This window comes from Moschus berezovskii, chromosome 4, assembly GCF_049115385.1.
Source record: "Moschus berezovskii isolate FMDL1 chromosome 4, NW_MosBer_1.0, whole genome shotgun sequence".
Classification (NCBI taxonomy): Eukaryota; Metazoa; Chordata; class Mammalia; order Artiodactyla; family Moschidae; genus Moschus; species Moschus berezovskii.
The window spans coordinates 109,498,267-109,509,091 of record NC_142463.1 but is presented as its reverse complement, the minus strand read 5'-3'; the positions used below and the strand labels follow the sequence as shown (position 1 = coordinate 109,509,091).

General features: G+C 57.0%; 1 protein-coding gene across 4 annotated transcripts; it reads left to right on the top strand.

The window, feature by feature from the left end:
• Positions 1–12: 12 nt before the first annotated feature.
• Positions 13–10,550, top strand: SHC1 (SHC adaptor protein 1). 4 transcript variants are annotated; one of them, XM_055403431.2, is made up of 14 exons: positions 24–168; positions 997–1,145; positions 3,643–3,810; positions 4,369–4,439; positions 4,961–5,024; positions 5,180–5,299; positions 5,572–5,625; positions 5,816–5,867; positions 6,039–6,165; positions 7,121–7,319; positions 7,406–7,475; positions 7,554–7,688; positions 7,853–8,091; positions 8,895–10,550. In XM_055403431.2, the coding sequence occupies exons 3-14, from the start codon at positions 3,646–3,648 to the stop codon at positions 9,021–9,023; spliced, it is 1,425 nt and encodes a 474-aa protein (XP_055259406.1). In that variant the 5' UTR covers positions 24–168; positions 997–1,145; positions 3,643–3,645; the 3' UTR covers positions 9,024–10,550. The 4 variants fall into 4 exon arrangements, with proteins under 4 accessions (XP_055259405.1, XP_055259406.1, XP_055259402.1 ...); XM_055403430.2 differs by lacking the exon at positions 997–1,145 and having other exon boundaries at positions 13–168; XM_055403427.2 differs by lacking the exons at positions 24–168; positions 997–1,145 and having other exon boundaries at positions 1,185–3,810.
• Positions 10,551–10,825: the final 275 nt, after the last annotated feature.

Sequence of the window (10,825 nt, the reverse complement as noted above, 5' to 3'; positions counted from 1 at the left end):
CAATGAGGTAGAGGGTCAGGGGTTAGTGAGGCCGGAAGTGAGTGCAATAAAGTTTCTCCAGGGAGGCCCGGCCCAGGGAGAAAGTTGGAGCGGCGACCTGAGGAGGCAGTGGCGTGATCCGGAACCAAATCGGCCCGCGGTGCGGTGCGGAGACTCCATGAAGTCCTGGTGAGTTGGGACTTTTTTCTCCTTAAGTGACCCACTCCTCCACCCCGGAACCCCTCTCTCGGGACCCTACTTCCGGTCTTCATTTACAAGTCCCGCCCCCTGCGACCCCCTCCCCGGAAGTCCCACCTCCCAACTTCAGGGGGCTCTCCGAACCCCGACTTATTTTCCACTTATTGTCCCCAATTCTATCCTGTCCTCCAGCTTTCCTGGAAGTCCCACCCCCAGACATGCTTCCAAACCCCTGCGTTAGTCCTTCCGATTCCCCGAAGCCCCGCCTTCTCGAGACGATTCTCCGCTAACCCCTGTCTATCAAAAGCCTAGCTCCCCAAAGGGCAGAACCCTGCTACTCAAAGAGCTATTCGAATTCGTGAGGCCACGCCTTCCTAAGGGTTCCGCCCCTTTAAAAGCCTCGCCCCTTCCTTAATCCACGTCGGATCGGCCAGAAGCCTCGCCTCCTGGGAGTCTCTGGTGCTCGTCTTGAGGGGCCACGCCCCTTCAGGAGCGTTATCCCGGTTGGACCCGTGTCATCGCCTCAGGAGCTTTGTCTTCAATCCCAGAAACTTCACCTGCTTGCGCTTCCTCGTTCCTTTTCTCTTTGGGGCCCTTGGCTCAGTTTTCCTGAGCTCTTAGGCTCCACTGGATAGGAAGTCATAAGTTCACATTTCTGACTCTGAGGAGTAAGAGATTAGAGGCAGCCCTTTTCCTCTCCCTTAGCCCCTTCCAAGGGTGGACCTACTTGAAGGGGGCTGGACTTGGGGTTTGGCACGAGAGTGGGAGGGAGACTTGCTCATAGATTCCCTGCCCCACTCCCTGAGTTTCCCTTCCCAGGACCGACTCCACCCCAGAAACAGCTGTTTGTCTCATACCTGTACGACGGGAGCTGGGTAGGGCCGTGGATTTGTCGATGTGTGACATGTGGGTGTGACAGAAGAGAAAGTTTTCTACCACCTGAAGACGGTGGCTTGGAATGGGTGTAGGTAACAGTGTCCTTTTTGCTGTTTGATTTTTTTTTTTTTAAGGGACTCTTCAGGCCCCACCACGTCTCTGGCTCTTCCCCTCCCCCAAACAGAGTTCTAGTCTGGGCATTTCTCCTGGTCCTGCTTGCCCAGCCTTCCTTGCTGGAAACATTCCTGAGGCTTTCGCCATTTCCTGCTACTTTCTGCCTCTCTTGCCTCCTCCTCCCTGCTGGGCTGAGAAGCCACATGCAACTTCTTCCCCACACCCAGTCGTTCAGATTCCCAGTAGCAATCTCCTTTCTTCTTTCAGATTCCCAGTAGCAATCTCCTTTCTTCCTCCGTAAATTTAAAGAGCCCTACTTCCTCTTTCTTTTCTAACCATGCCCACACCTGTTGGTCATTCCTTGTCTCTGGATTCTGCAGGCACCCACAGAATGCCCACCTCTAAAGATGAGGATATCCTGGTGTGTGTTTGTGTGTGGGGGGCAGTGAGGCTTTGGCAGAATACGTTCCTCATTCTCTCTGTTTCTGAGTGCTGAGGCCTTAGGAAACAGAGTGATAGATTCTCTTCTCAGGAGTGGTGCATGGAGTGGTGAAGGTCTTCTGGGTTGAGGACTACGAGGGCAGTGATAAGCACAGCATCTAACATGTTTGAATTGTCAGGGTTGTTAATCACTGTAATCACGGTAATTTGCATTTTTTAATATTCTGAAGTAAATTTAAAGATAGGCAATTACGAGGTGAGCCTGGTGAGGGTATATGTGTCTTTTACTACTACTTTCTTTTGGTTGCTTTCCAACTTCCTCTGTGGCCCCCTGAAGCAGAGCTGTGGCAGGATGCTGTGGGTAGAAGGAATGAATTTGGGACTGTTCCCTGTGTCCAGCCTCAATCCTCTTCTGGCACCCCTTTCTCATGAGCACAGATTGGTCTTCTGCCCCTCTGTCCCTTCCTGGCCACTTCTCTTGGGGAACCGTCGCACTGCCCCATCTCTTCCGGCCAGACTCTGCCCTTGGTGTGAGGGGCATCATGTTCCGTGGTGGATACCTTTCCTTCGTTACTACTAAAGAGGAAGGGTATGTGTTCACCTGCAGGTCTAGGGATCTGACCTTAGTGTCAATGCCGTGGCCACCCCCACCCCTTCTACCCTTGACAGCTTACTTTGTTGTGGAAGAGGTGGGCAGAAGAGTACTTGGCTTGGGCCTCTGCTCCTTGGCATGGTAGGCGCCATGCATGGAGAACAAGCCTCCAGCAAACTGTCCTCTGCTCCAGCTCCTGCCTGGTGGTTGCCTGTTGTGCCACCCAGGTTGGACTTTATTCCTCTTTAACAGCTTTGCCTTTCCTCTTGGCCCCTCCCTACATCCACTGGGACCATGTCCTTCCTTTTTCCATTTCTTTAGCTCCCTCCACAGCTGTGATAGCCAAGGAGGCTAATGGCCCAGGCTCCCTGGGGCCGCCACCCCTCTGTGGGGCAGTGGTGGGGGGTGGCTGGGGCTGGAGGCTGAGGGAATTTGAGTGTTCAACCAGGACAGGAAGGGAATTGCTGAGCTCAGGGATCCCCTCCCTTTCCCACCCCCAGCTGCCTCTTTTTCCTCCCTCAACATCCCCCCACCCCCACCGCCCTCCCTCAGCTTCCTGCTCCCTTTGGCCTGCCCTTGTCCGGTCTGGATTGATCCAGACCTCCTCTTATCGCCCTCTTTTCCTTCTCACTCCTCCATCCTTCCCTCCCACTCCCACTTTATTCCTCCCCCGATTACTTATTGTTGGTACAGTTAGGTAGGGGGATCAGGCGGGGGTGGGGGGGAGCATGGATCGCTCTGCCCCGCGAGAGTTCTGGGTTGGGGCAGTGTTGGGGGCTCAGCCCCTAAGAGCCTATGAGTCAGCACTGTCCCCGGGATTGGTCTCTCCCCTTAGCTCCCCGCCCCTGGGGAGGAGCCAGGCAGCTCTAGGTCCAGCCTGTTCTCCTCTCAGCCTGAGAAGAGGCTCCACGCTGGGCGGGGATGGGGCCTGAAACTGTCTGGGTCTGAGCCGGGGAAGCCAGAGCTACTTGTCCCTCTCCCTCCCCAGGACCCTTGAGATCCCTGGGCCATAGAGGTCCGATCAGGCTAAGGGCCTGGGATGCCCCCTGCCTGGCCCCCTTGCCCTGACTGGCAGGGGGGCCAGGCTGGGCAGCAGCCTCCCTCTCACTCCAGCCATGGATCTCCTGCCCCCCAAGCCCAAGTACAACCCACTTCGGAATGAGTCTCTGTCATCGCTGGAGGAGGGGGCTTCAGGGTCCACCCCACCGGAGGAGCTGCCATCCCCATCAGCCTCATCCCTGGGGCCCATGCTGCCACCTTTGCCTGGGGACGACAGTCCCACTACCCTGTGCTCCTTCTTCCCCCGGATGAGCAACCTGAAGCTGGCCAACCCAGCTGGGGGACGCCCGGGGCCGAAGGGGGAGCCAGGAAGGGCAAACGAGGATGGGGAGGGGATCGTAGGGGCAGCCATGCTGGACTCAGGTCCCCTGCCCCTCCTCCAGGACATGAACAAGCTGAGTGGAGGCGGCGGGCGCAGGACTCGGGTGGAAGGGGGCCAGCTGGGGGGCGAGGAGTGGACTCGCCACGGGAGCTTTGTCAATAAGCCCACGCGGGGCTGGCTGCATCCCAACGACAAAGTCATGGGACCCGGGGTTTCCTACTTGGTTCGGGTGAGTGAACATCCTCTCCCTCCCACTCCCTCCCGGACCCCTCCAGGTCCTCTGCTTACTAATCTCTTTTTTGCCCCCTGCTCTTCCCCAGCAACTCCCTTGGTTTTGGTGTCCTGTTTCTTAAACCTTTCTTGCCCCTTCTTCAATTCTCTCACCTCTTCCCTTCCAGCTCTGTCTGGGGCCCCTTCCTTCTTGTGACTCCCCTACCCCCACCCCGCCATGCTTAGCACAAAGCCCAGCACAAGCCATTAGTAAGTGTTGGAATGAGTGACTCTTGACTGTCCCCTCCGGTCTCCTCCCTTCTTTCTGGAGATGTCACTCCATCCCACCCGATGCCCGTCACGCCTCCCAAATTCTCTTCCCACAGGCATGAGGTCCGCCTAGCTTGCCCTTCTCTCTTTGCCCCTCTTGTCCTGCATGTTGTGGGATATATCCGTGGGCAGTGGACAGAACTTCTTCATCTTTACTTGCCCGAGGGACCAAGGAAGAAGTCCTAGGGCCCTTTGTGAAGAGGTGGGGGGAGGTGGCTCACCAGTGTCCTCCTGTCCCCTCCGTCAGTACATGGGCTGTGTGGAGGTCCTGCAGTCAATGCGCGCCCTCGACTTCAACACCCGGACTCAGGTCACCAGGTTAGTGGCGGTTGGGGGAGGAGCAGTCCTGGGATTCATGAGGGGTGGGGAGAATGGGTCACTTGGTGGTGATGCTAGGGATGGCTTATCTTTGGGTGGTAAAGGGGGTTGAGAGAAAGTTAGGGAAGTGAGTCTAAGTCTTAATGTAAAGGGGCAACTCTGACCTGGCTCCCTCTTATTATCCAGCCCCGGGAGTTGTTGGGGAGGTGGCAGAGGCAGCTGGCAGCTAGAGCTGGAGTGGAAAATGGGGGTAGATGGAAGGTTGCTGCTGCCTTTGGGAAGGGGATGGGACATTTGGTAGCTGGAAGGGGGTGGGGCCAGACCCATTGAGGCCCTAACCCAATCAGCCAGGAAGCGGCCTCTCAGTGTCATCAAATATTAAAGGCCCTTAATTCAATCCACCACGACAAAGAGCCTGGAGTGCCCCTGGAGTCTGGCTTGGCCTTCCCCTCCCCCAGCCCTGTGGCAGCCCCAGCCGAGTGGGAGGCAGGCTCTGGGTCTGAGTATCCCTCTTTCCCCAGGGAGGCCATCAGTCTGGTGTGTGAGGCTGTGCCGGGTGCTAAGGGGGCAACAAGGAGGAGAAAGGTACCTGGGTCGGCGGGGCTAGGGATGCTGGGAGATGTGGAGGAGCAGGGGAAGGCTAGTGTGGGGCAGTGGGAAGAAGTCCAGAAGGCAGGCGTGTGGGGGTTTGCTGGTGTGGGGGACCCCCCAGCTTCTGAGACCCTTGGGCCCTTCCCTAGCCCTGTAGCCGTCCACTCAGCTCCATTCTGGGGAGGAGTAACCTGAAATTTGCTGGAATGCCAATCACTCTGACCGTCTCCACCAGCAGCCTCAACCTCATGGCCGCAGACTGCAAACAGGTTGGTGGGGTGAGGCGGCGGGGGTTGGGCAGAAACATTGATGGGAGGGCTAAACGAGAACTTGGTTATGAGGGTAAGACACTGGGAGAGAAGGCTTGGGAGCAGCGGAACAGTAGGGAAGGAGGAGATGAGGAGAACATGCTTTGAGAAGCCAAAAGGATGAGACTTGGACTCCGGGGTCTTGGGCCAGTGGTGGGTGGTGCCCAGTGGACTCTGAGGCTGCCTGATGCCCATCATTCCCTTCCTTCTCCATCCTCTGCCCTAACCCTCAGATCATCGCCAACCACCACATGCAGTCCATCTCGTTTGCATCCGGTGGGGATCCGGTGAGTTGGGGAATGGAGCTCAGGTGGTGGGAGGAGAGTTAGGGGCTAGGGATTGGGAGGACACTGGCAAGAGAAGTGAGGCTGCTAGGATTGAGGCAGTGTCTGAGAAAGACTGGGCTTAAAGGGGTCAGGAGTGGGGTGGGGCTGTGCAGTTTAGCCAACTGGCTTCTTCCGCCTCTCTCCACCCCAGGACACAGCCGAGTATGTCGCCTATGTTGCCAAAGACCCAGTGAATCAGAGAGGTGAGGTGTGGATGGGGAGCACTGGGTGGGGCCGGGTGTCCAAGAGGCAGGTGAGCAGAACCCGGGGGCTCCTCCTGCCGAGAACAAAGGCCGAGGGCCATCTGCGCCTCCTCCCAGCCCCACGGTCCCCCCGCCGCTCAGCTCCCTAACAGCCTCTGCTGCGCCCCCCAGCCTGCCACATCCTGGAGTGTCCCGAAGGGCTCGCTCAGGACGTCATCAGCACCATTGGCCAGGCCTTCGAGCTGCGCTTCAAACAGTACCTCAGGAACCCACCCAGGCTCGTGACCCCCCACGACAGGTGCGTGGGCGAGGCGGGTGGAGGGGGGTGGGCAGCCTGCTCCTGGGAGCCCTAGACCAGAACTGGAAAAGGAGGCCTGCTCTTCCCACACTCCAGCTCAGAAAAGGGCAGGGAAGGAAATAACCTGAGTGCCCCTGCTTCCTGCTATTCTTAAGTTTCCTGTGGCCGGCAGGAAGGTGCTCCGTGGCCCTGCCCGCTGCAGGGCCAGCTCTTCCCGTCGGGTGCCCGTGGCGGAGCTGCAGTGCAGGACGTCCAGCTCTTCCCTGGCTAGATGGGCTTCTCTTTTCCCAGCCGTCTCGTTTCCGGTCTGTCCTTTTGTGCTTCTCTCCGTATGTAGTTTAGTTCTTCACGTTCTTGCCTCTAGAAGCCATCGAGAATTTGGGCGAGGGAGAATGGCTCTTTCCTGAGATGGTCATGCTTCCCACCTCAGACCAGTAGGCTTGAGTGTTTAGAGGAGGTGTTAGAATGTTCTGGAGCGCCCCCTCCCTGGCACATGGTGCTTCCCCTCCCTCTTGGGAGGCCGCATGGCAATCAGGGCATGGCCTTAAGGCGGAATCGGAGTTGACGTTCGGCGCCACCAGTAGTAGTGGTTGTTCAGTCGCCAAGTCGTGTCCAGCTCTTTCCGACCCCATGGGCTGCAGCATGCCAGGCCTCCCTGTCCTCCGTTACCTCCCCAAGTTTGCTCAAACTCATGTCCATTGAGTCGGTGATGCCATCCGACCATTTCTTAGTTGTGTGACCAAAATCTTTTCATCCCTGATTATCATTTTCCTCACCTAAAAAAACTGGAGAAGGAAATAGTATCTGCTTTATCGGTTGTCCAGAGACTGAAATGATTATATATGAAACAGCCAGCCTGAGGCCTACCCCTCAGGGAATGCCCAATATGTGACCACTGTTCTGATTTCCCTCTGTCCTCCCATCCACACTCCTTTCTCCCTCCTGTCTCTCTCAGGATGGCTGGCTTTGATGGCTCAGCTTGGGATGAGGAGGAGGAGGAGCCCCCTGACCATCAGTACTATAATGACTTCCCGGGGAAGGAACCACCTCTTGGGGGTGTGGTGGACATGAGGCTTCGGGAAGGAGCCCTCCCAGGGGCTGCTCGACCCACTCCACCCAGTGCCCAGACCCCCAGCCACCTGGGAGCCACGCTGGTAAGTTGCTTGGATGGAGGTGGGCGGGGCTTGGATGGGAGCAGCTAGTTAGGGCCTCTGGTCTCACTCTGTCTTGGTCCCTTCAGCCTGTGGGGCAGCCTGCTGGGGGAGACCCAGAAGCCCGCAAACAGATGCTGCCCCCGCCACCCTGCTCAGGTATGAAGGGGACTGAGAGGGGCAGAGCGGGGAGTGAGAAGCAGGGCGGGGGGCACTCTAAAGCCTCCGTTTCCTCAGCAGGCAGAGAGCTCTTTGATGACCCCTCCTATGTCAATGTCCAGAACCTAGACAAGGCCCGGCAAGCAGGGGCTGGGGCCGGGCCTCCCAATCCTGCCGTCAATGGCAGTGCGCCCCGAGACCTCTTCGACATGAGTAAGTGTGCCTCTCGCCTTTCTGTGTCTCTGTCTTTCCACTTGGCTTCTCCTCTTTTCCTGCCTCTCTGCTCTTTCTTTCCTGGCCTCCCCTCCCTAAAGGTCTGGGTCCTGAGCATAGGGTTGTGTCAGCTGCCTCTCCTAGCCCTCTCTCTGTATCCCCAGAGCCCTTTGAAGATGCCTTGCGAATGCCTCCACCTCCCCAGTCAACAGCCATGGCTGAGCAGCTCCGAGGGGAGCCCTGGTTCCACGGGAAGCTGAGCCGGCGGGAGGCTGAGGCACTGCTCCAAGTCAACGGGGACTTCCTGGTGCGGGAAAGCACGACCACGCCGGGCCAGTATGTGCTCACCGGCCTGCAGAGTGGGCAGCCCAAGCACCTGCTCCTGGTGGACCCTGAGGGTGTGGTGAGTGTGGCAGGGGTGTAGGTGGGCATGGCAGAAAGGAAGGTCCAGTAACCTACCTGCGGCTCTGTTGCTTCCTAGACCTTGTCTGCTGCGCACCTCTTTCTGGGCCTCCCCTGTTCTCAAGGTGTCGACATCTCCCTCGTCTAGTGGTTTAGGGTTCCTTCCCTTCTCACATCCCTCACCTGAGCCGTATTCCCTTCAGTCCTTGCCAGTCCCCAAACCTTATGCCCTCGAGAGCTAGAAAGTGGTCATCTCACTAGTCAGTCTTTTGACAAATAAGGAAATCATCCTTCAGAAGTTGTAGTGCTCTTTGTCAGATGTCTGGAGGCTAAATATCCCAAAACTTTTCACAAGAGGAGCCGGGGCCCCCCAGCCCCTCCAGACTCAGGGGTCAGACCAGAGTCCTGTCTCCTGTCTGCACTGCCCCGGCCCCTCATAACTGTGGTCTTGTTTCTGAAGCAGTCTCAGCCTCCTTTGCATGTCTTTTTTTGTACAGTGTGTCCTCTTCTGCGACATACCGCCTTCCTCCAGGTCAAGGAAGGAGTAGCTAGCCTTCAGTTTCACGACTTCTGGGCTGATGTCTGTCCTGCCTTTTCCCAGTTCACTGACTTGCCCGTTCCCACAGCTGTCTCCAGCTTCTCTTTGTAGAGAAGCCTCAATGATCAGGACTGAGGGCCCTCCCTCTCCTGCCATCTTTTTCTCCTGCCTCAACCCTCTTGACTATCCCAGCTTCCTCGGCCTTGGAGACTGAGGTTTTATCTGACTCTTCACCTGAATTGACCTTCTCCCTTCCCACTCCCCAGGTTCGGACAAAGGATCACCGCTTTGAGAGTGTCAGTCACCTCATCAGCTACCACATGGACAATCACTTGCCCATCATCTCTGCGGGCAGCGAACTGTGTCTTCAGCAGCCTGTGGAGCGGAAACTGTGACCTGTCCCAGTGCTCTATCTCAGAAGATGCCCTGTGGTCCCTTCCACCCTATTCCCTGACTCTTAGGACCTCACTTGGGAGTGTTCCGTGGGCTTGGCCTTGTGTAGGACTGGGGATACTGTGGACACATGCACATGTGGGTTCAGCATGCAGCTGAGTGCGAGGGTTTGAGTCAGGAACCAGGGGTAGAGTTCTGCTTCTCCCCAAACCTCACCAAAGTATTAATGTACAGAGTGGCCCCCTTCCCTGGGCCTTTCCTGTGCCAACTTGATACCCCCTTCCCCAAGGTGGGTGCTGGAGGCCTGGGCAGGATGCCTCCTGGTGATGGAAGATGTTCTGTGGTGATAGGCCCAGCGGAGCAATCACCCTTTCAGGGAAGGGGAACTGAATCATACCTTTAGTCTACCCCTGGGCTCAGGGTACCCCAGACTCCTCTCAACAACCCTCCCTCCCAGCGTTTAAACTTTGTGCCTTTTGACCATCTCCTAGGTCTGAAGATATTTTATGCAAAGAGTTCTTGGGCCCCTGAAGTCAAGGATGGGGGTGCTGACAGCTTCTTGGCTTCTGGGACCCCGTCCTCTCCTTGCTCAGCACCCCCTCCAGTTTAGGTTGGGCCAATAGAGGCAGGAGTAGCAGCTGCCCCCTCTCCTAGGGATGTGCAGCCCTTAGAGACTGCCTCAGAGCCTGGCTGTCAGCCAGTGGGGGATGGACCCCTCCCTTGCTCAGTGCCTCCTGGCCGGGGCCCCTCACCCCGGGGTCTGTATATACATTTCGTAAGCCCACGCCTCCCATGTTGCATGCCTGTTATACTCTACAGCCAAAGTACAGCCCTTCCTCCTGGCCTCTGTCCTGCCTCCCCCTGCAGGGGTGGTGGGGGGATGACGGAGCTGTCATCCCAGCTGGATTTTGTAGAGGTGGGAATAGGGGCATTGAGACTTTAAAGCAGTAGACAATCCCCAGATACCATCGGTAGGTTTGGAACTGCGTTTATTTTTTATTTTTATATGTGTATATTTTAGGGCTGTAGATTTACTTTCCTAATTTGTTTTCCGTAGCTTATTCCTGAGCACAAAATGATAACAATCGATGTCATTTATACATCACCTCTTTGACTTTTTCGAAGCCCTTTTACGACTATTGGCATTTTCCTCACCCCGGCCTGTGGGACGGTTGGAACCGGTAGCATTATCTTTTCTACGGGAGAGACCCAGAGAGGTGGAGTGTAAGCTAGGGCTAGAGAAACTTGGCCCGCCCACCGCGAGGCGGGGAGGCAGGAGTTTGGCTGTTCGTTTCACAGGAGGCGGGGGTCACGGGTGTTGAATCCCTTCTCCCTTCTCCAGGCCGCGCCCTGCAGCAGCAACAGAGAAGCCGGTCCTGCTGTCTTTAGGCCTAGTAGATAATGGAGAGAGGACTATCTAAATCCTTGCCTCCCCCTTTTTCTTTTCTTTTTGTTTGGATGTTTTCATGGGTCTCACTTATACCAAAGGGAAAGAATCTTCATTAAAATTCATATTTCTTCTACCTCGGCCTCTAGGTCTCTGTCTCAGCTTATTGTTGGCTCTGGGCGTCACCCACGGCCGGAGGGGAGGTGGGAGGCCGGACTCGGCCTCACCTGGACTCGCTTGGGTCGGGCTCGAGTGAGAACTTAGGGATTCGCCTGGGAGGGTGCGGCGGGGTGGGGCGCGCGGGGCCACCATCCCAGGGGATGTTCGTGTCTGCAGCGGGGACCGAGGCGGGGTGGGATCGAGGACAACCTGACCCCAGGCAGCTGGGGCCAGCGTGCAACCCTGCGGCGGCCCCTC

What these genes read in the sequence shown, in the direction of transcription:
- SHC1 (XM_055403427.2), top strand. Translation starts at nt 3,316, where the DNA reads ATGGATCTCCTGCCCCCCAAGCCCAAGTACAACCCACTTCGGAATGAG. An exon ending in GGGCAACAAGGAGGAGAAAG is followed by an intron (nt 5,025 to 5,179) that starts GTACCTGGGTCG and finishes GCCCTTCCCTAG; the next exon opens with CCCTGTAGCCGTCCACTCAG. An exon ending in TGGTGGACCCTGAGGGTGTG is followed by an intron (nt 8,092 to 8,894) that starts GTGAGTGTGGCA and finishes CCCACTCCCCAG; the next exon opens with GTTCGGACAAAGGATCACCG.